This window comes from Pipra filicauda, unplaced genomic scaffold, assembly GCF_003945595.2.
Source record: "Pipra filicauda isolate LSUMZ 115617 unplaced genomic scaffold, ASM394559v2 scaffold135_size2527700_pilon, whole genome shotgun sequence".
Classification (NCBI taxonomy): domain Eukaryota; kingdom Metazoa; phylum Chordata; class Aves; order Passeriformes; family Pipridae; genus Pipra; species Pipra filicauda.
The window spans coordinates 538,466-561,929 of NW_024103829.1; the positions used below are offsets into that span (position 1 = coordinate 538,466).

General features: G+C 36.6%; 1 protein-coding gene and 1 long non-coding RNA gene across 5 annotated transcripts in view; one reads left to right on the top strand and one right to left on the bottom strand.

Annotated features, from left to right (window-relative positions):
• COL11A1 (collagen type XI alpha 1 chain) overlaps positions 1 to 22,635 on the top strand; it is a 136,960-nt gene extending 114,325 nt beyond the window's left edge. The window contains exons 51-68 of one of the 3 annotated variants that reach the window (XM_039378328.1): positions 309 to 362; positions 948 to 1,055; positions 1,244 to 1,297; positions 1,591 to 1,644; positions 2,708 to 2,761; positions 8,380 to 8,433; positions 8,823 to 8,930; positions 9,016 to 9,069; positions 12,528 to 12,581; positions 13,300 to 13,407; positions 14,003 to 14,056; positions 14,146 to 14,181; positions 14,285 to 14,338; positions 15,109 to 15,358; positions 17,445 to 17,557; positions 18,367 to 18,435; positions 19,110 to 19,343; positions 20,884 to 22,635. In XM_039378328.1, the coding sequence (XP_039234262.1) occupies positions 309 to 362; positions 948 to 1,055; positions 1,244 to 1,297; positions 1,591 to 1,644; positions 2,708 to 2,761; positions 8,380 to 8,433; positions 8,823 to 8,930; positions 9,016 to 9,069; positions 12,528 to 12,581; positions 13,300 to 13,407; positions 14,003 to 14,056; positions 14,146 to 14,181; positions 14,285 to 14,338; positions 15,109 to 15,358; positions 17,445 to 17,557; positions 18,367 to 18,435; positions 19,110 to 19,343; positions 20,884 to 21,030 (1,659 nt within the window). In that variant the 3' untranslated portion in view covers positions 21,031 to 22,635. Of the gene's footprint in view, positions 1 to 308; positions 363 to 947; positions 1,056 to 1,243; positions 1,298 to 1,590; positions 1,645 to 2,707; positions 2,762 to 8,379; positions 8,434 to 8,822; positions 8,931 to 9,015; positions 9,070 to 9,498; positions 9,596 to 12,527; positions 12,582 to 13,299; positions 13,408 to 14,002; positions 14,057 to 14,145; positions 14,182 to 14,284; positions 14,339 to 15,108; positions 15,359 to 17,444; positions 17,558 to 18,366; positions 18,436 to 19,109; positions 19,344 to 20,883 lie in introns of those variants that run through there. The other 2 variants (XM_039378329.1, XM_039378330.1) reach the window with 2 other exon arrangements.
• LOC113998264 overlaps positions 22,285 to 23,464 on the bottom strand; it is a 125,645-nt gene continuing 124,465 nt past the window's right edge. For both annotated transcript variants that reach the window (XR_005562397.1, XR_005562398.1), the window contains one exon: positions 22,285 to 23,005. This is a non-coding gene — a long non-coding RNA (uncharacterized LOC113998264). The remainder of the gene's footprint in view (positions 23,006 to 23,464) is intronic.

Below are 23,464 nucleotides of genomic sequence, written 5' to 3' on the forward strand. Positions count from 1 at the left end.
CTAGAAAGAAAGACGACAAACAGGAAATTTGCAGTGTATGGGATAATAAAGGAGAAGATCTTCTAAAGCCTAAAGGGCAGGTTAGTCTCTCTGGCTCACAAAAATATTAATTTTTGATATATTATCTCAAATTTTAGACTCCAGTTCTGCAAAGCCATATACATTACTCAACCCCTTTAGGTAGACCCAATAAAAACCAGTTCTTGTAAGCTGTTTACATGAATAAGTAGGAGAAGAATATGCAATAACAGAAATAAATTCATAGAAATATTTTCCCTAATGACTTATAAATTTATCCTCACACACAGGGTGAACCTGGAGAAGCTGGTAATCCTGGACCTCCTGGAGAATCCGGAACATCTGTGAGTACTTTTATTTGTATTATCATTAGCCTTTATTATGGTGAACTAAGGTATCTGGTAGAGCTTACTTTAGAAAGCATTTAATCAGATTACTTCTGTATTTGTGTATGATTTCTTTGAATTTTCAGTGAAAGAACTTACACCTTTAAAGGCAATTTGTTTCCATATAATAATAGACACAGCTAGAGGATGAAGCTGAAATCCTCCTAAAAGAGTACTTATTTTTATTTCCAAAAGTATTAACTTAAGCTTGCATGTTTTTCTCTCTGAAAACAGTTTATTGATCCAAACTGGGTGCAGAAGTTGGCACATGACCTGAGATTTACAGGTTTTCCAGTCTGAGGCTGAGGTTCTATTTTCCTATTCACATGCCAGTGTTTATGGAGGAGTAACATTGCCCTGCTCTGAAAAACAGTTTTGCCATTGTGATCCTTTTTTTTTAACCATTCAATTTCCCGATGACATTTTTTGTGTTCATGTTTTCTACAGGGTCCAAAAGGTGAAAAACAGTTTTGCCATTGTGATCCTTTTTTTTTTAACCATTCAATTTCCCGATGACATTTTTTGTGTTCATGTTTTCTACAGGGTCCAAAAGGTGAAAGAGGAGAAAAAGGTGAAGCTGGTCCACCCGGAGCAGCTGGACCACCAGGTGCTAAAGGACCTCCAGGTGATGATGGGCCTAAGGGTAACCCAGTAAGTGAGCTTAATAATTTTAACACAACACGCTGTGAAGCTTTACTGAAGTTGTGCTACATACAGAACTGTATATAATTTTCTACAATTGCACTAAAATCATTATATGTTTCATAAAATATTTTGATGAGTGCTACCTGCTTGTTAATGGATGACACTTCCCTTGGGTTTTTTCTTGATTTATCTAGGGCCCAGTTGGTTTTCCTGGAGACCCTGGTCCCCCTGGGGAACCTGGTCCAGCTGTAAGTATACCTTAAAAACAGTTTTAGGTCCTAGTCTTGGTTTGCATTAAATTCTAGTTGATCCTGACTCTTTCTTGTCTGGAGATGACTTCTGGACTGTAAAATCCACTGCTTCTCTGTTCACATATTTCTTAAGGCTTAAAAGCGTTTAGAAATCTTTAAAAAGTTTTGAAAACTAGCGTCCTCGGGAAAATGCTCTGTAGAGAAATAGTGCTCTTATATTCATATATGAAACTAAGTGACTTATATTAGCTGAATTTTTAATTTTGCTTATTTTCCTATGAATCCTGTAGGGTCAGGATGGTGTTGGTGGAGAGAAGGGTGAAGATGGTGATCCTGGTCAACCTGTGAGTTGTTTCCGTCATTTTATGTCACCTGCATATTCTCTCCGACACTAAGAAAGTATCTTTTGCCAAATCAGTGGTTTCTATAGATTCACACTCTTGAAAACATTTTCAAAGTGGATGCTTCTTTTGTTATACTGAAAAATAACTATTTCCTTGTAGAGAGAGAACTACCCATGTTATAGTAACACAGGTGAGCAAGAGCTCAATTTCTTTTTGAAGTAGGAATAAATGATGTGTTAAGAATTTGTGCTGGAGCTACTGAAGAACACTAAAAATAGAGCAACTCTGAGCATAAGAAAGGAATGCTGCAGCCAAATAATCTTCATTAGCTGATATGATGAAATTAAGCAAAGATCTTAAGCAGTATCTAGCAATACCCATATTAAGCCTCAAAGCTCTTCTCTTTCTGTAGATTCCCATATAAAATATCATTAGTGTTTTTTCTTTTATTGCAAAGAGATAGGGTTTCCATTTTGGAAAGTCTCTCTCTGCCTCCGAAAGTTCTGATTATCAGACAATTATTCCATGCAGTACAGTTTGAAAATAAAAAATGCTAGTGCATTGAATATATGGTTGGATGACTGGGGGTTATGAGCTGGGGGTTACCTGCAAACTTCAGGTAGTATCTGTATGTCTTACTTTACAGTAACATTTTTCAAGAGAAAACCACCCATGTCTAACTCACAGATGTTAGTGAAAAATTTTAGCAAAAGTAACACTTTCAGCACCTCAGAAAGCAATAAACTTGTTAGTGGAGCTTGGCACTAGGCTCAGACTGTGTGTTAGTTCTGTGCAACCACTTTCTGGTCTGCAACATTTCGTTGCAAACAGGAAGAGAAAAAAATAATGATTGCATTTTGTACAGTAACAAAAGATGTTAAAAATGTCAAAAGACCACCCTAAGTAAGGGTTTGTTTAATACTTCTGTGTGTGTGTGTGTGTGTTTATGGTACTTATTTTCTGCCCACTAAAAGGGGCTGGCATATGGCAGAAGTCTGCTGCATTTAATAAAGATAAGAACTTCATCCTTTATTACCACTGAGCTTATAATTTTCTTTGGCAGGGTCCACCAGGTCCTTCAGGTGAAGCTGGCCCACCTGGTCCACCAGGAAAAAGAGTAAGTAATATCTCATGTTCTCTTGTTCATGTCTTGTTCTGAGACATTCCAGAGGATTCCACCTACTTGTTCTCTATATTGCGATACTCATATATAATGTTTGATGTTTCTTTTAAGTAACGTAATGGGAGAAATGAAAAAATAGAAACAGCAGAGAAAACTCTTTAACACAGTTCACATGGCACATGGGAACCAAAATACACAGGGTAGAATGTATTTCTTACCTATAAAGGCTCTTTTCACCCAAGTGAATTCAGGGTCTGCTGAATTAGTCTAATAACAGAAGTGAGTGATTATGGCAGTAATAAAAGACTTCACCTTTAGGCACATGACTGCTATCAGAGAGCAGGAAGAAAGTGTCTGTGTTGGTGTCTTTAGCCTCTGAAATAAAATAATTTCAGTGCAGCTTTTTGGCAAAACTGTGTCATCCTCTCTGCACACAAAATTAGCAAGCAGACATTTCGATAACTTATGAAGCTATTCCATTATTTCTAAAGTCTTTGAAGCTTCGCAGGCTTTACAAATATAGCTAATCAAAACCAGTAAATAATGTTACATTTACAGAACTGTAGTAGGTGCATCAACCTTTAGGTCTGCTTCAGAGAGCAATTAGAGCAGTTTTTGCTTTAAAAACCAGGAGAAGTGGCATCATTAAATGTAAGCTGAGAGTTATTTAACAAAATATGTTAAATGGCTCCATTTAATGGGCTTGAGTGAACTGACATTCCTAATTAGTTTTATCTATTTTACACAATAATCTATTTGCTCCACGAACTTGCAGAATATTTATAATACTGTAGGTGATTATGGCAGCATTAGCAATCTTATCACTAGAACTGAAATATGGCTTGACTGAATATTAGCACTTAGTATGTTTGTTTGACATCAAATTAGAACTTCCTACTTTATTATATAGAAAGGCAGTACCTCATTCCTAACAGATGGGCTATATTCTATCTGATTGTACCTAGATAAAAAAAACACTTTAGAAACACAAATTCCATGTTACCTGTGGTTTGACACATTTCCAATTCAGGGAAAATGTATGGCTAAATATTGCCAAGTAATCCCATTCCTGAATTCTGAAGAAAACATTGTGTAGAATCAGATTCTACATTACTTGAGTACCAGAATGTTGCAAGCCTATAGAGAATCTGTATTATATTGATATTACACTAGAATGGAATAGTGAAAAGCTTCATACTTTGCTGGGAAAATGAACAGGAAAAACGCTTTTCATTAGTTTTCATCAATTTTATGGTAGAATCAATGTCAACAAAAAGTCCTACACTTGTCCTTTCATTTGGACTAAGAAGGACAAACCATTTCAGTAGTAATATTGCTGTCTGTGGAGGTACAGCTCTGGCTATACTACTAGAAAGCAACATTCCACACCGTTTTGTTTTTCTGTCTCTGAAACAACAAGCTGGCAGAACTCAGAATTCATACTTTTTATTTAAAGTCTCTTGAAATCCTCAACTGTAGAGTCTCCATATTTATTTTGTTACTCAGCTTTATTAACCTCTTCCATTCTATTTTGGAACTGACCTGAACTCAGTTTTACTGCCTGGTCTTCTGAAATTGTGGTTATTACTAGTTTTGAGCAATCTCTGTTTGGTATTGCCAGTTACAAAGAGGTTTCTGGGAATCAAATTCTAGTGAAAGACATGGACATAAATAGTTTCTCCATTGTATCTAAGAGATTTCAGCTACAGATACATACTTATAGTGATATTCAACTATCAAGTAAAGGCCAAGAATAAACTATTTTGCCTAATTATTGACGGATAACAGTAATAGGATTACTAGCAGTTGGTGTGTTTAGCAAATACCAAAACTGTTTTACTGTGGTGCCCTAAAAGCTTTGACAATCAGTACCTTGCAGACTGAGTGAGGCTCTCATGGACAAGCAGTACGGTGAGTTACTTTTAAGAAATGCTACCTAGGAAGTTCACATCAGAACAATAGGCCTGTTCCAGATTCCTTCTTTGAAGAATTAAAATGGACTGGCATGCTACTGACCACTTAGTTCTAAACCAGATTAAAAGATTAAATCTATGGATGAAACAGAAGTGGATAGATCATTAGAGCATCCCCAAAATTGGTACCTTAATTAACATATTACTTTTCAGATATAACACTTGCTCTTCCAAAACTGTTTCCACCACTGCTTTTCAGAAAAACTCCTAATACTTTTGTAAGGGAGAGAAAAGTGCATCTTCAAAACAAAGTCCTATATTCAGATGATTTAAATAGGAATATATTTATAGGTCAAAAATATAATCTACAAAGGGCAAACTTTGTGACATAGTCATTGATAAAATCTTTCCAAATGATTTTTTAAAAACCTTTCATTAAATAATATTTAATATTTTACAGATTCTGACTTTGTAAGTGACCTGTGCATGTACCAGACCAGATAAATGCATGCTCAGAAGGGTTTATACACCTGTGTAATTAAGGTGCAAGTAATTGTAGTAATTGTGCCTGCTTATCTAGAACTGTAGATCTAAAGACTGAACCGCTCTACAGTTATCTTGTTACTATTATTTTCTGAAACTTAATTCCTTGCTCTTACTTTTGGGACTTCTTGTTTGCCATACAGTACTGGATAACATCTCTAGTTTGAATTCATTGATTTCTAGCTGACAAATGCTAAAAACAGCATGAGGAAAAGACCCCATCAGACAACATTCATCCTTAACATATGCAGTCAATAAAAATCAACAAGGGCTTATGTTCCTCTCAGCCTTTCAGTGTGCTGGGCTCCTGAGTTGTGTCATCTGCTGTTTGGCTGCTTTCTTTATTAGAGACAATTAAATGTTTAGGTCACATAACATAAAGCTCCATATATCAATCTAAAAATATCAGAATTTAAAGTGAAAGACTAAGATATATTTTTGTTCTTAACTGGAGGGCATACTGTCTGCTTTCATTAAAAGAAGAGATGTCAATAATGCAGCAAAACCAGTCTCTAAATTTCAAGAAGAAAAGTTTATTTGGTTCATTGCCTTTATGTACAGTGTCGAATAACTTAAGGAAAAATAAAGTGTTTCCGTGAAGGAGAATTTTTTCCATTTTGGCTAAAGCATCATGCTGCCTCAGCAGGGTGCACTCAACACTCAAAAATTAAGCTAATTTTCTCTCTTGATTGCAAATGCACAGAACACCTAACAATATGCCAGGTTCTTATCTCAACAGGCTGAGGAAATGTAATGGTTTTCTATGTTGGAAATCATGGTTTAAGTCAAATGACAGACAGCTATAAACAACAATTTAAATTATTTTAATGAAATATGGAAGAGCAGACAAAAATGTTTAATAGGTTCACATAACAAAAATTGCAAACAAGTTTGTTTCTGCATGACTGTTTTTGTCTTCTTGGTTCTGCATAAAATGTATCAGGCAATATGTCCAAAATTACAGTGCAGTGATCCTGAAAATAACCATGGTAGCTGGGATGATGAGGGTGGGCAGTCATGCATTAATGTAAAATTACTGTTATTGAAATCTTTTCTGTCAGTTAAAATTTACCAGACACTCCAACAACTCCAGTGTAGGAAGGTAAGATAAATAATAATTAGCAGTGTCTCTCTCTGTCTGTGGAAGCCCCATCCTGCCAGGCCAGCAATCCCAGCCTGTTAGAAGAGCAGTTCCTTCAGCAGCTTCGCACTTGGAGCAGCGTTGGCACTCTTTGACAAAGAACACCCCCCTTTGTTTAGCACTCATCATTTTTTCTACTTGTAATTTAGACACCACACTGGTTTTAGCCCTGATAATTAATTCATGCTGCAGCTGCATTTCTAGATTATGCAGAGACCATATTTCTCAAATACAAACTACCAGACTCAACCCTTTCCAGGCTCTTAGGCAGGGTAGATTATAATCCACACAGGAACTTCTGTGCAAGGAATTTTCAAGCAGTGAAGACAATGGGCATGTAAATTATATCATGTAAGAAAACAAAGTCATTTTTCTAAAATGTTTATGAGTTAATTTAGGGTATCTCTTGTTTTTTTTAGTTATCATAGTAAACTGCAATCCACCAAACGAATTACAACATACACAAAGGGGCATATGCATCAGACACTATTATTTATTATTGGAACAGCAGTGATTTAAATTATTCTTCCTGTTTTAAAGAGTCAACATTTGGACCACACTGACCAAGGCTTTTTAGCTTTTATGTATTTTGAAGAGATGAAACTAAGTCATTTACCACACACAGCTCTTGAAAATACCCAAAGAGAAAAACCTGTTGATACCCACAACAAATGGTCAAAGTCCACTGTGGGTAATCCAGTTCATGTTGTACTACCTTTGATGTAAAGCCTAGACTATCTCTGTTGGCCAAAAGGTTCACACAGTGCTGCAGGTGTTCAGTTCCACCCTGGAGAAAGCTTAATTTCAGAAGCAAATGAATGATCTTAATATACTTCTATGTATATAGTTGTAAAATGAATATAAATTTCCAGGAATTAAAATCGGTGGAGTTGCTCGAGGTATGTGGCAGTAGTAGTGGACAGTGATATACCAGGCTATAAAAAGTTGGGCTAGATTCAGCTCTAGTATAAAAACTTGCTATTAGGTCAAATGCTGGTCTCAATCCCTGAAGCTCACAAAGGATACAGGCAGATGCTTGACTGGAAGTACAGGTTTTATCTGTGAAATTAAGAATGTTCTGGTGCTTTACTTTTAGGGGGCCTACATTGGTTTTCTGTATGTTGTTACGAAGTAAAAAGCAGTAAATAAATTGAAGTGATTGAATTTTTCTTCTTGTTGGTCCTTAAAACTTTTTTTTTAATTTCTACATGACAAACTGCTTGTTGCATTAATGAACAGATGAGTCTTAGGATTTATAGAAATAGCTACTTGTAATGAAGACATTTCCCAGGCTAAAAATTAACCTTGTAGGAGAACAGTTGGTCCATTATCTTGAGTGCATCTTTTCTAAACTAAGTATATATAAGAGAACCATTTTCAGAAGAGTACATTAGATCCTAGACACTGCTTCTGTTCATGACTGAAGCTATGAATATTAATTACCTGACCTAAAAATCAGCCCTTGATGTTTTGGAGGAGAAAAAGGTCTTTTTATTTTTCACTTTCATATTTAGTGGATTTTTGGCTGTCCAAATGTAGTTAGGCTGCTTACTGAGCCCATCCCTGATTTAGAGAATAAAGAAGTACTTGTCATTCTGTGCACTATAGAATGACAGGCCCTTTTGGAATCAGTGGATAAACTACAGCAAATAGATAGAAGTCAATGCAAAGCAAGTTTAAAACTGTTATTGTATGTATAAATTTGTATTGTTCACTTTCATTTATATCCTGTTTTAATTTTTTTTCCAAGCTATTTCTTTGGTTTGAACCTCATCATGTCAGATGTGTTAGGCAATGCAAATTCTTTCAGATATTCTAAAAACCCAGGAAATTTTACCAGGGAAAAAGAGCTGCTAGGACAGATTGGTATTTTTATCCTATGAATAAAATGTCAAGAAAGAAACTTAATGTTATTTTGTAAGCTTATTAATATAATGGAAATTACACTTCCAGATTTTTTCACTGGTTATATTTGAATAAACTAAGATTATGAGCTCAGTGTCCATATTTTACAGGGACCTCCTGGAGCAACTGGTGCTGAAGGCAGACAAGGTGAAAAAGGTGCAAAGGTAATCACTGAAGATTTTTTTAGAAGCATGGAAATATAAACTATTTATAAATTAAAAATAAATTGCTTATCACGCAGTGAGTGCACAACTTATCAAAGTAATAATAGCTAAACTGTGAAATCCAAATGAAGACCCAGAATTAGTAGCAATACACAATGGAGTGGAGTTTCCCCTGTGCAGGCCCAATGTAGCTCACCCCTGTAAAAGGCAAGATGAACGTGCTTTGCTGGCACCACATCTTTATATGAAGGAATTACAGGGAATTGTCCTGTGCAGAACACTGGTTTGGCTTTTAACAAACAGAGCAAGGACTGCTCTCACTTTGCATCTTGTCTATCCCTGCAGTGCCAAGCTGCCTCTCCCTCTCTGACCCATTATGTTTTTTCTAGGGTGAACCTGGTGCAGAAGGGGCTCCTGGTAAAACTGGTCCAGTTGGTCCACAGGGACCTGCTGGGAAACCTGGCCCAGAGGGTCTCCGGGGCATTCCTGGCCCTGTGGTAAGTAATGGGAACACATAATAATATTTTAAATATCTCATTTCTTCTATATACTCTGGTAAAGCAAACTTTTTGTTTTCTCTAGGGAGAACAAGGCCTACCTGGAGCACCAGGTCAGGATGGCCCTCCTGGACCTCTGGTGAGTACCCTTCCTTTCAGGGCCAGAACAGAAAAAGCACTATACTAATAAAACTTATCATTAATGTGCCTGTGCATTTACAGGAAAATGAAAAGTCAGTTCTTAGCACAAAGTTGCTACTATTCTGTGCTGGTAAAATCTGATACACAACTGCCTTCAAATTTTATTGCTCTACTTCAGTAGGCAATTGTGCTGAATGCTGCTGAGTCAGACCAGGTAGAAAGTGGAATAAGACAGTGTGAACCCAAATTCTGAGTAGAATTAAAAATCAAAATAAAATTAAAGAAGCTTAAAATAAAAAAATCTACTTCTGTCCCCTCATCAGCAAAGCAGTGGTAAATTTTGTACATCCATTCATTTTAATGACTGCTAGTTTTAGGAAATTGTTGTTCAGAGGGCAAAAGTTTAGATCATATCTGTTCCTTACAGAAAGAAAAATATAAATCAGAAGTAGGGCCAAAAAGACACTTCTACCAAAGAAGAAATTAAAGTCTGAACTGCATGGCCAGCAGGTTAATTCTTCACATGTCAAGCAAAGGTACTTCAATTTAGTGAAAAGATCTCATATCCCTCACTCTCCAAAGTCACTGAGGTAGAGTTCACCTCTGTAATCAAAGTTGAGTCCCAAATTGGGAATAAAAAGCTTTGAAACAAAATATGGACTGTTAAGAGTTTGATGGAAAAAAATATACAAGTGTTACCACATAATAAATAAAATCTGCTCTGTTATTTCAGCCAGAATATATTGGATTACTTTAGGAGAAGAGGGCAATAAGGGCCTATCCTCTACTTCAAAAATGGTGTGGCTCTTAAGGGGGAAAAGGAAAGCCGTGAGTAGGAAATGGGAAGGAAATCCTGTTCCTTCTCCTATGTGGACTTAGAGGATACAGGTCCTTAGGTAACCTTAATACTGAAAGGTTTTACACTTAAGCTACACACCTGAAGTCAAAATCTTTCCAAGAGCATTCCTGCCTCTCCAGTGAGAACTCAGGATCTGAACATCAGCTACAAAATTTTCATATCAGAAAGTATTCTACATATTCTACAGTATATAAAAATCAAACACCAAAAAAGAGTGGAATTTAAACTGAAATGCTGCATAAATAAGACTTTTACCATAAAACTGTCTTTCACTTTCATTTGCACGCGTGAACGTGAGCAATTGCCTTTTCTTTCATTGACTGAGTAACTTCTATGGGTGAAAGTATTTGAATAGCTACTTACATTTCCGAAAACGTTCAAAACATGCAACCTCTTAACCTATAAGCAAAGAGTTTCAGAACATATATTTTTATGCCCCCCACACCATAAAGATTTTTTCCAATGAACAGTGATCTGGTACATAGATATATGCATTGATAACTTCTGTATATATAATTATAGATGATATTACAAGGGCACCTACATTTAATTTCACTTTTCTCTGTCCTTTTTAAAACAATTATGAGCAAATAATGCAATGATGAAGCTTTACATTATATCTCTTTGTTGCCCTTTGTTTTAACATTCTAATTTTGTCTAAAGTCTCATGGATAACATATTGTTTATACATTCTCATATTGGGAATGTTGCCGTTGTATTTTGGTGCTGAAAAATTCTCCAGAGCAGTTAAATAGGGGTGAGATAAGAAAGGGTTTATTCTGCCAAGGCTGTTACAGGACGCGCGCGCCGGCCGTGCCTGAGAGGTTACATTTTATAATACCCTCCATCCAATCCCAGATGTGTCCACCCTGTGGCCTTTACTCTGGTCCGCCCCAGATCCACCCCCTTAAAATGAGTCTGGGGTGTATTTCGGGACCCCCCATTCATCCCATCTTCACCATCATCAGAGCACAAAGGGTACACAGTTACCTAATTCTTGACCGTATTCTGTGGTTTAGGCCCTGATATGCTGTTCTGCCAACAATCTAGGCCTTGCCTTGACAAAAGACTAAACATTTCTATTGGATTTGGGGCTATGAGTGATATAGGGAGCATAGAATGGGGTAAGAGGGTTAAGGAATGTATAAACAAGGGTGCTAGAGAAAGGGAAAGGAACAAGGGACAAAAAGGGGGGGGGGGAGGCTGCTGCTTTTAAAATCTACTTCCACTACTTATAAAACCTACAAGTCTTACAAATATTAGAAAAATAAAAAAAAACTTAGGGGCTTAAGGCATCAGGAACAATATGAGAAGCTGAAAGGAAAAGGATTCCTTGTGCATCTTCTCTCTAAAGAGTTTATGATGGGACCACCACCACACTTTTTAAATTTTGTGGTTAGCTTACAGATAAAATGCATGGGGTACAAGTCAGGGAACTGAAAACTGATCTCCTCACTTACAGTTCTGTGCTGAAATCTAAAAGCCAATGAACAATTATTCAGCAATAACAAGCATCCTTTTCCCACATGTCAGTCACTAGAAGCCTCCAAATACATCATCAAAAGATCTCTCTTCCAATATTTGAGAGCTTAAATATTCAATTCAAATCTGAAGCTGAGTATATTAATGAACTATATACTCCCAAAGGCACAGACTTCCTGTCAGCTCAACAAGAACTTTTTTCCAATACATTGCTGCAACTTAATTTTGGATTTTAAGAAAGTAAAGTTTATATGTAAAAGATGCTGAGGTTAGGTCTCCCTCCTTCCCCTCCCATCCTCTGCAGCAGATTGCTATCAGAAGAATATGAAAGCTGATTTGCAGTAGAGCACAACACACTGCAGGTGAAAAGTCTGATTCTGTATTCCAAAAGCTTAAAAATTTCACATTTCTTTTATGAATTATGTATTTGCCTAGGCTTTTGCATCTGGTGATATCCTGAAGTGGAGATGGAAAGCATACGCAGTGAATAACATTTTGTACATGAAGTGTTACGGCACTGCTGAAACCGTGCCAGGTTGAAAAGGTCACTTATTACTGCCATCCATATCAGAATTTCACAGATGTCCACTGCCACCAGGAGACTTGCAGTGAGGAGAGACTGACTTAGCCTAGCAGCTCTACACCTAATGTATACATGTTCAGGGTGAGATTAATAGCCCCTGAGAAATTAATGTCTCTTGCATATGCACTGCTTGGCCTGAATTTTTCACCCCACTCTACAAATTACTCAAAACCAGAACTGCCATTCTTATAAACATCTGAAGATTTCACAAATCAAGAATTTAGTTGGCCCTCGGCTTCACAGATTTCTAATCATACAACCCTTTATAGATTTCTAGTTATAAAGAAATTTAAATACCACAGTAGCATCAATTTGCCTTTTTAAACATACATTTCAACTTTATTTTGGGCTATAAATCACATTCCATCAATCACTACCATCAACCTATGTACTCTGATTAAATAAGTACATAACTGTTACAAAGCACATAAATGCACTTTGTTTTGCACTGCCTTTAATAATATTTCAAGAAAACATGATCTGTGCAGTATGTTAAAACTTATTTTAACATTACTTCCCTTGATTTATTTAGGGTCCACCTGGCTTGCCTGGACTGAAAGGAGATCCAGGTTCCAAAGGAGAGAAGGTATGCTTTAGCATTGTTTGTGCCTTGGTAATAGGAAGAAAAAGATTACTGCCTGTGTATTGACCACATGATCTGTCCTTGCAATGAAAATCCCAAAGATATTGATGTAAAGAGAACTGTCAGTTTTACAAGAACAAAGTAAGTAGAAATAACAAACACTGGAGATTTTTATTTTAAAACAACAAAATATATATATTTAAAAGCTATAGTACTTTCTTTTGAAATAATGTATTGAGACATCTGGGGTAGCATTTTCTAACAGAGTCACAAAAATTTATTGACTGCTTGTGAATCAGAGAAAAACTGTAGAGAAAGGGATATGAAAATGACTGTACTTTGTGAATTTCAGGGTTTTTTTATCTCCTTGGATCAGCTGTTTATACAGCTATATCACATGTGGAACAAATGTGCAAGTCTATGATATGCTTATAGCATATAACTGTGAAAAATTGTACCCATAGGTACAATTTTTCTGTATCAGTTTCACTAAGGACCATCTTGCACTTGGATCTTTCACTAAATAAGCAGTCACAACTTGCAAATAAAGTTTAAAAGGCCATCTAACAACAACAAATATGCTTTTAGAATAATTCATTTTCAGGTTTATTGTTGTCAAGCAACAGTGATAACATGTGAAAGGTCTAATTTACGTGTCTGCAAAACACATTTATTCTAATGTATATTGAGTTTTAACTATATTTTCTTCAATCTTGTTTAGGGACATCCTGGTTTGATTGGCCTGATTGGACCTCCAGGAGAACAGGGTGAAAAGGGTGATAGGGGTCTTCCTGGCCCACAGGGATCTCCTGGAGCCAAGGGTGATGCAGTGAGTACAACACATTTGTGTTTCCATTCAAGTTCCATACAAGCAAGGAGCACATATTCCAGGCTTTCTTTTGAAAGACAAAGTTTTTATAAACATTTAACACCCAGAGTCTCCTGCCAGAGGTTAAAACTTTCTTAGGCATTGTACAAACACAGTGAAATTAAACAGCTTAAAATGAGATTATAGAATGTTTGAGAAAATGGAAGGAAACACATACACCACATTATACGCACATAACACAAATTAGGGACAAGATAAAACTAGCAGCACCAATCTCATCATGTTTATTAACTGCATGACTCAAAGTAGCTTCCTTTCTCCTTGTTATTAAGACACTGTGTAAAAAGTGAGCTTTCCAAACCAGTTTGAAGAGGAACACAGTTGTGACTGCAGTGTAAGAACAACTACAAGCAACTCAACTGTCAGATAATATTTTAAATTTGCAAACTCTTTTGGCCCCTAGCGAATGGCCTAAATCAAAACTCATCAGAATTGAACATTTAGTTGGACTACCTTTTTCATAGGTATGCATTTTTAATCCACTGCAGTATGTAGGATACTTTAGTTCTGTGCTTATTCTCTTATTCATTTTTAGGGAATTTCTGGTCCTGCTGGTCCACTTGGACCCCCTGGTCCTCCTGGTTTACCTGTAAGTAATTTCATCCAGTCCTCCTGCTCAAAACACTTCCACATTGTGTGCAATAAACTCCAACTATAGTTCTATGTTCTTGTCCGTAGGGTCCCCAGGGTCCAAAGGGTTCTAAAGGATCCAGCGTGAGTAATTCTCCTACTTTTTGTTCTTTTACTTAAGTTTTGTGTGTTATTTTTAAACATTGTGTTGCATGGCCAACACTGCATTTCTTTCATTGCTTTATAGGGTCCTGCTGGTCAAAAGGGTGACAGTGGGTTACCTGGTCCACCTGGTCCTCCAGTAAGTAAGAATTCTTATCTTGGCATTACATTGACACAATCCCCCTGTTTTGACAAGGGTAAAACCCAGCATTTTTGAACTAAAATAATAATGATTGTTTGAAAATTAATTTTTTGAGAATCATTTTTCACAGATCCCCAGACACAGAAATACATGTCTGCACTGCAAAGTGCATTAGAAATGTGAAACAAACACCTCCCCAAATAAAACACCCAAAAACCCCCTATATGCCCCCTACAAACAAAAAACCCTCATGCAATAATTATTTAAGGTGTATATTGAAGCACAGAAAATAGAATGATACTAGTTTCCCCTGGTGATATTTTTCTGTTTCCACTATTTTTCATATCATAATAATATAAAATGAAAAGAGTCCAAATCTGAATGAAGTGTTTCATTCAGTGGAATTTTGAAGTTTTATCACAGGAAACATCCACAGTTTTCACAGACTATGTCTGTGCTCAAGGGAATTGTCAGGGATACAGAGGTAACTGCAAGTCAGTTCTACACACTTATGTGAGGGCAACACACTCTTCCCCAAACAGCAATGTAGTGAGAAGAGTTTAGAGCACGAGGGTTTGCCTTCTACAATCTTATTTTTTTGCCAGTAAATCAAAACACACAGGTATAAATCTGAAGGAATTAAGCGAAATAAAGAAATAAACACTTTGAAGAAAGCCTATTCAAGGCATCTCCAAGCCACATTCTGTGGTCTTCCTCAGCTGAAAAACAAACAGAAAAGATAATCAGATCTGTTACTTTCTACTCAGGGCCCACCGGGTGAGGTAATCCAGCCACTGCCAATCCAGTCACCCAAGAAGACAAGAAGATCTCCTGATTATATGTTATCTGATGCTGGTGACAATATTCTGGATTATTCCGATGGCATGGAAGAGATCTTTGGTTCACTGAATTCGCTGAAGCAAGATATTGAGCACATGAAGTACCCAATGGGCACTCAGAATAACCCTGCCCGAACCTGCAAAGACTTGCAACTCTGTCACCCAGACTTCCCAGATGGTATGTTAATATTGCATGGCAGAGGAGACAAGGCTGAGTTTACGGTCTGCCAAGATACTTTGGCAGAATAATTAATTACTGGGAGATGGGTAATACAGTTGCTCAACAAATACAGTCTCATTGAATCCATTTTTACAGGTACAAAATTTTAAAAAATGTAAGAGGTGTTCTTTTGGTAAAAGCCAAAATTCTTGAAACACATAACCTGATCTGGTTTTAGGGTTAAAACTTTTTAAATAAAAAACAGTTGTTTTTTTGAAAGGTGGGCCTTACATTTCCAGGACAATCCAAGCAGGAGTGTGATGAAAGACTGATGCTGTTTAGATCAATGGAAAGTAAAATCACAAATGTCAGCATGCTGGGACAGCTAATTGCTTCTTTTAAAATTAATGGTAATTATTTTAGTAGCCGTATACTTTAGCTTAGCATAATAATATAAAACAGCATTGGTATCATAGGAGATTTATTATCAATTATAACTCTCAAAAATTTTACTATTCTTTTACCTTTAGAAACAATAATTTGTTCTACTGCACCACCACTGTTTGTTCTATATCAGTCAGCAAAGGTTCTTTGATACTGCTTAATACTACCAAGTACTAGCATGATAAAATGCAAAGCAGTATGAAGAAGACACAATGTTCTGAAGAACTATCTTGATTTTATTATGCTTTGTTCTTTTCTTCTTTTTTTTTATAACTGAGTTTACCCCTCTGAAAAGGTTTAAATGAAAGCCAGCCTTCACAGAATTTTCATCCTTTCATATATTTTTCAATTGCAATGGATATTTTTCCCAGTTCAAAACAATATTTTTCTGTTTTTAAATGGAAGGAAAAATGGATTTTGACAGTTTAATAATATTTTATTGCTTTCGTTCAAGATAGATAAGAACAGATGGTTGCCTTGAGGAGTAGTTAAGCAGTGTATGTGCTATATGAAAAGTACATATTTTACAATTCAGTACCCTCCATAATAGGGAATGGTTTTTATAGAACACAATCACCTTCTTCATTTACCAGTATTTGCTTCTTATTTGGAGCCTTCATATAAAAGTAATCTTATTTTGGTTAAAATAAAAGCAAATGTATTCATTAAAAAACAAAATTCTCCAGGGACAAGACTTACAGATAGGAAAGACTGTTTTCAATAAATACAGCCTAAATCAACAGAATTTTTAAATCCCATAAATGCTTTGTCTATATTCTATATTCAGAAGACAGAACTGATGAAAGGATTTGTCATTTCTCTTTGAAACCTCCACTATTTGTTTGAAACGGGATTAGACCTGTAGTGTCAGAAAATCAATGGCTGTCCTGCTTAGGAAATATCTGGAGATAAGAACCCACAACGCAGAAATCATCATTATAATTAGAATAGTAGATTTTAAAAAGCAGTGACTTTTAATGGACCTTGGATGGACTGCACTCTCTTTCATGCCCAGCCTTCACTAGTTTCACTAGCACTGCATCTTCATAACCCAGGAGTGAAAAGGTCTTTGTGTGAGGTAAATCTCTCTCAGTGGAAGCTTTAGGTACTTGTGCCAGCTACAACCCCACCAAGCCCCAAAAGGGGCACACGCCTTTTTATGCAGATAACTATGCAAATGGCTCCAGATTTTGCTCTCTGATCTAACCCATAGCTTATTTCTGCCTAAGGCTGCCTCTGCTCTGTTTTGGAGAGTACTCTCACCACATGTACAAATTATCCTTCTAGCTGAAATACTGAAATGGCCAGATTTTTGAGACTTGCAATATATGTTCCACATATACTGTCATTCCTTCTCTAGACCGAGCTGTCTGTCTGCAGTTCCTTTCAAACCTCAGCAGTCTCCTGCAACAGAACCACAGTTTGAAGTCAAACTAGACAAAAACTAGAGAACCCAGATAAAAACAAACTTTGATCCTGGTGTTATCTTTCATAAATGACAACAGCAACAGATCATAAGGCAGAAAAGAAAAGGCTGCTTTCTTATTAGGATAAAATAACTTTGCTACACAGTTTGGAGAACCATTAGGTAGCAGTAAAGCCTAGTTCATCCAAATACCAATACTACTATATAAGGCAAATATTTTGTCACTTGTTTTAGGGGAATATTGGATTGATCCGAACCAGGGCTGTTCTGGAGACTCCTTCAAAGTATACTGCAATTTCACAGCAGGTGGGGAAACTTGCATCTACCCAGATAAGAAATCTGAAGGAGTAAGTACCAATCTGTGCTTTCAGGTGGCTGTTGACAGATCCTACTGTGCTGTTGCAATTTTAAACTAAACAGGATAATTACACTGTCACATTTTCATATATCTGTCTTTCTAATTACATTTTTAAATTTGCATACCTCTGGAGTGGTAAAATGGTACATAGAGTTAACAAATACCATTTTCAGTCTTAGACAGGGAATCTATGCACCTGCTTGCTAACATTTCACTGCCTTTCAGAATGCAACACAGCTGAGCAGCCAGTTACTCAACATAATCTAGCATTTGTCACCTAAAAGCAAAACTCTTACTATGTTTCTCTTGTGGGTTCATTTATAGCTATTCATTTATACCTATGCAAAGTAGATGTAAAACACTATGTATTAACACTGTCCTTACTCACTGTTACAGACTATATCAGAGGGGGAAGAAGGTATAGAGGAAGGCTTTCTAAAAGCTTGCCTAAATGAGAGAGATCTATCAGCAGCAACAGCAGTGAAAACTCTAATTTAGACTCTCTTCACAACAACAATTCATACCACCAGTTTACCTGAATCTTAAGAGATTATAATGGTCTCCCTTAATTAGAACTAACTCTCTTTATAAGCTATCACCTTGAGTTCCTGGCAAAGTCACTAATTTGAAGGCATTCTATAAAAAAAAAAATCCTATTTTAGAGCTTTAGAGTGACTGAGATTTCAGAAAGAACCATTGTTTATTATCTGGTGTGAAATTTGTCCCAAGTAATATAAAACCTTCATATCTGTTAATATATGTTTTAAATAATTCTGTCTCTGCTGTTTGATTGCACAGGTTAGAATTTCATCATGGCCAAAGGAGAATCCAGGATCTTGGTTTAGTGAATTCAAGCGAGGCAAACTTGTAAGTTGTCACTGCAACATAACTGTATTCACAAATCAGGCGCACATTATCAGTGATCAGCAGATCCCAAGGAATTTTATAAATATTTAGATAATGAAAAAACCCCCAGCCTTTTTGCCCTAAATATTACAGCAGTTATGTGGTCTCTTACCACTGGGACAACAGAAGCCTGCTTTGTGTTGTCCCACAGTGATCCCAGTGGTCACCTGCACACCTGATGGTGAGGATCTGTCTTCTGGCAGACCACACATCACCACTGAACCTTAGGAAAGCAGCTGGAGCACAGATCCCCCACCCCAGTGCAGTAACTGGAAATATACTGAGTATGAAAAGATGAGGCTGCAGGCTGAAATGACTTTATGATTAACTAAAAACAGATTCCCAAAGAGATTCTGCTGTTTTACACTATAAGATAGGAGTAATTCTCTGTCTTTCCAAATGGAATGAAGCTAAAATATGTGGTTCCTCATCCTAAATATATTGCTAAATTATGAAAATGTGTTTACTGAGTCATAGCTGTATTGACCTTTAAAACTCCATAAAATGTTATATGTTAGTTAATTTTTTTTTTTAAGAACAGCTATGTGGTTCTTTTTTGTCAACAATAATTTTAGTTCACATTGTAACAAAAAAAAAAAAAGATAAATATTCATCTAACTTCTTGTATTTTCCAGCTCTCCTATTTGGATGTTGAAGGCAATTCCATTAATATGGTCCAAATGACATTCCTTAAACTACTGAGTGCCTCTGCCAGACAAAATTTCACTTATAACTGTCACCAGTCTGTAGCTTGGCATGACGCCCCGTCTGACAGCTATGACAAAGCACTGAGGTTCTTAGGATCGAATGATGAAGAAATGTCTTACGACAACAATCCTTACATCAAAGCTCTTCACGACGGCTGTGCAGTAAGTACACGCTCAAAGAGCCTTTACAAAACCAACCTGTCATTTAAAGTAGAAATCAGACAAATCTATTTTTCATAGCTTTCTTCTGAGAAAAGCTTTCTAAACACTTTACTTTTCATATACTGACTTTTAGTAGATTTTTAACTACAGAACACTAGTCCCATATTTAATTTTCACATACGTACCAAAAAGAAATAACCATAAGCCAAGCTACAGAAATGGAACAAACCTGGAATGGCCATCAAGGCATATGCAAACAGAATATTTAGTGAATACAGAAAAACATGTATTAAATAAGCCATATGTATGTACCCAAACATAGTAAATTATTTTAATAGTTTGATATGTGACTTTGTATTTCCTTTCCTCATTTTGTGTATTCAAAGCCAGGTGAAGTTTGTGGATTTTACTTTTCAAAATCCTCCTTTAGCTTTGCTAAAATCCCCAGAGGTGTCCAAACATGCATCAGCTCTCTGATCAACTCTCCATCAGGGTCTCTGTGGGCATAACAACTGTTACCACTTTTCAGAAACAGAATGATTTGTACTCAACACTTTGAAACAAAGACATCAAAAGAGCAAGTGACAGTTGAAACCTCATTAATTATTTTGGGGTTTGATATTGGGAGCATTTTGAAGTCACTTTCTGAGAAGTCAGTGATACAGAATTAGAGACCTGAAAGTGTCACCTGGCTCTCAGACAGAGATGCAGCTCAGGAGGTGCAGAGTCTCTGCTCAGCAGTGGGAGTCTACTACAAAACTGCTTCATGTCAGCCTTTTTATATGCTTTGTATTTTTATTTCATTTTTGTTATCCACAGTGGGTGAATGCAGAGCTCCTGAGAGAGCTGAACGTTGTAACTCTGTAAACTGAGAACCCTCAGATCTGTCAACTTGGATGCTCATCTGAACTCCAGGACTCTGGCACAGCTGAAGGGTCTCAGCAAATACAAGAGACCATGTAAAGGAAGTGCAGTTCTGATAACTAACATAATGACTTGGCTGCATGACATATAGAGGAGCTAGAGAGCTTTCTTTGGGCAGCAAGGATGTGCCTTCAAAGCTGGCTTCTAAGTCCATCAGTTGGCAGTCCTGTCAGACTACTACTTTCTTTCCTGTCCAAACAGCTGCTGTAATATTTTGTGAGACAGTTACACTCTTTCTCTTTCAGAACTAATTAATGATTTTTTTCACAAGGAAGATGTGCGCTGCTATGGGAATATTACTAGTTATTAAATAGTAGAGACATGAACTGAGAATTCTTTAAGAAAGATGAAATGTCTTAGATTATTTTTCATTTATAGGTCTAGTTTAGTAAGTCAAAAAACTACGGCCTATTCTCCTTCTAAAATCAAAACATTTTAAAAATCGTAAGACAATTTATAAACATAATAAACTTTAGAGTTTGCAATATCTGCTACCTGACGGGGCAAAAACTTACAAATTCTCCACTTCAGAGATAACCTGTGAAGATCTCCAGCACATGCTCACTGCTCTGATTGATCTATAACCATTTGCTTTTTTTTGCTTCTCTTTTAACAGTCAAGAAAGGGCTATGCAAAGACAGTGATTGAAATCAACACGCCCAAAATAGACCAAGTGCCCATAGTTGATGTGATGATCAATGACTTTGGTGATCAGAACCAGAAGTTTGGATTTGAGGTCGGTCCTGTCTGCTTCCTTGGTTAAGCTTAAGACAAAATCAGATCAACAAAAATGTTGCACTTTGGTGCTACCAACCCACTTCATGCCACATGCAAGTTTTGAATAAGGATGGCATAGAAAATGTGTCTTGCTGTGTATGTATGTCTTATCTAGAAAGTAATCATTGCCCTTGTAGGGCCAGAATCACATGACTTAAACTTATTTTGCAAAGATGCTGTGGCACAGACAGACAACATAGGGCTCACTTCAGGAACACCCCCTTTGGATTCCTCTGGTGCTGTAAAAAATGAACGACATGGTGCTCCTTCCATTACAACAAAGAGGTGTTAAGAAAGTGTTTAATAAACTGTAATTATTCTATGTACAGTACTATACTGTTATTTCTCTGTCCATTTCCAAAACTTGCATGTGTCTCTGAATTGCATCTGGCTGTTATTTTACATTTACAAAACTACATGGTCAATACTGTGTATGTATTCTGAAAAAATAAAACTGTAATTGCCGGTGAAGCCAATTCCATTTCTGATTAATAATAAAATCCCTTTGTATATATTGTTGTTGAAGAGCTTTGTTATTTGAAGTTGCCAGTAAACTTAAGGTGGCAAAACTGGAAGATCTTGAGCAGCACACTCAAACAACTCTTTTCTGCTGATATCACTCTGTGACAATGAATTTTGATAATGAAAGCACCTTCAAGGGTGCTCTGTTCCATGGTGCTAATACCTCAGACTTCTTATTTTCTTTTCTAATTCCATAATTTCATAAGATAACTGTATATACCTAAAAGAAACAAATTTATATTTTTGGGTGGGGAAAATATGTAAGAAAAAACCAAACTTCTGTGTAAGAGAACTGTTAAAAAATCTGTGTGAAATAATTTAGTCATATAGGTTTCCTTTGTTGTTTTTTTTTTTTTTATCTCATCTAGATTTGTTTCCATTGTGCTTATTTGGTCTGCATAAATATAAAAACTGAATTCTTAACAGTTATTTATGGAGCTTTGCAGTGTTTACTTAGATGTTTATGTAAGCAATGGATGCTTGCTTCCTGAACTGGATACCAGAAGTTCCACAGAATGGTCCTATACAATATTTGCCCGTCCCATTAATATGAATGATTTTTCTTCCTGTTATTCCACCTGAAGGCCAGGGATGCAATATGTCTAGGTCATGTGATTCTACACAGTTGCTAAGCAACATACGAGGGACTGCTTCCTACAGAGCTGTCTTTGACCCAAACCCTTACGATTCGCTATTCAAAGCTCACCAAAAACACAGGTTGGTTTGGCCTCCCCTCTGAACATTTTATTCAGGTAGTTGGAAGTAGAAATTACATTTTAGCTTTACAACACAAATCCTTTTGTAATTATTTTTCATAATATATGTAAGACTTGAAAAGAAATGTTTGTTTCTGTTTCTTATAAATTGTTAAATTAAATAGTACTAGTTTCTGCTGGCTCGTTTCCAACTGGTATTTTCTTATGCACATTTATACATGTAAAAGTGAGATTTCAAAAGTCAACTTCTTGCTGTTCATATTTTCTTTTATTTTTGAACCAAAGTTTGTAACTGTCACCTCAAAGAGGAAAATACAAATTTTATTAATAAAATCAAGTCTTGTCTATCTGGATTGGTCATTCTCTTATTTCAGTGTCCAGAACTCACCCACAGTCATTAGTATAACTTCATTCTGCTTCCAGACCATCCAGGCTCCAAAAAAAAGTAATCTTACTACATGTCCTGGCAAGCACTGGGCAACAGCACTGGAGGAGAAGTGTCAACAGTGAAGCTGCTGGTCTGGCCATGTCACTGTGCAGCAGGGCTGATAAGTTCACATCTGGCTTGTATGGAGTTGTAGCTCCAGCAGTCCTCATAATACTATCAAACATGAGAGAGAAGCCTGATATTCCATGTCCAGCCACTCTTATAAGATACAATGTCTGTCTGCTTCACAGTCTTGTGCTTATCCTTGTAGGACCCCATAAAGTAGGCAAGTGACCCTAATTATTAATGGGAAACAGAAGACAAGAATTAGACCAAGACTTAGAAACTACTGGAACACAAAATTTCCAGCACCTTGCTTTAGATAGTGGAACCAGAACTGGTGATGGGTCCCATCTAGAGACATGACATATGTCCCCAGGGCCTTCTCCAAAACAGCCTATATTTTTTTAATCTGCTAACTGTTCTTTATTAACTCCACTTATGTCTAAGCAAGCTGTGAAAGCAGCTCCGATAATTTTGGCAGAAGAGAAGCTACTTTCTGCTGCTCAAGTGGGCCAGGTTAAGTTAGGGGCTGAGCTGTTCAAGTCTGTCTAAAAAAAACCCCAACACTTCTGGGTGATGTGCTTTAGGGTGATATGGGTAAAAAATAAAAATGGCTGTGTTTTTACAGAGTCAGGATTAGTCTGAAGCAGAATGTTGTTTCTAAAAGTGCAATGATGTATTCAAGAAGCCAA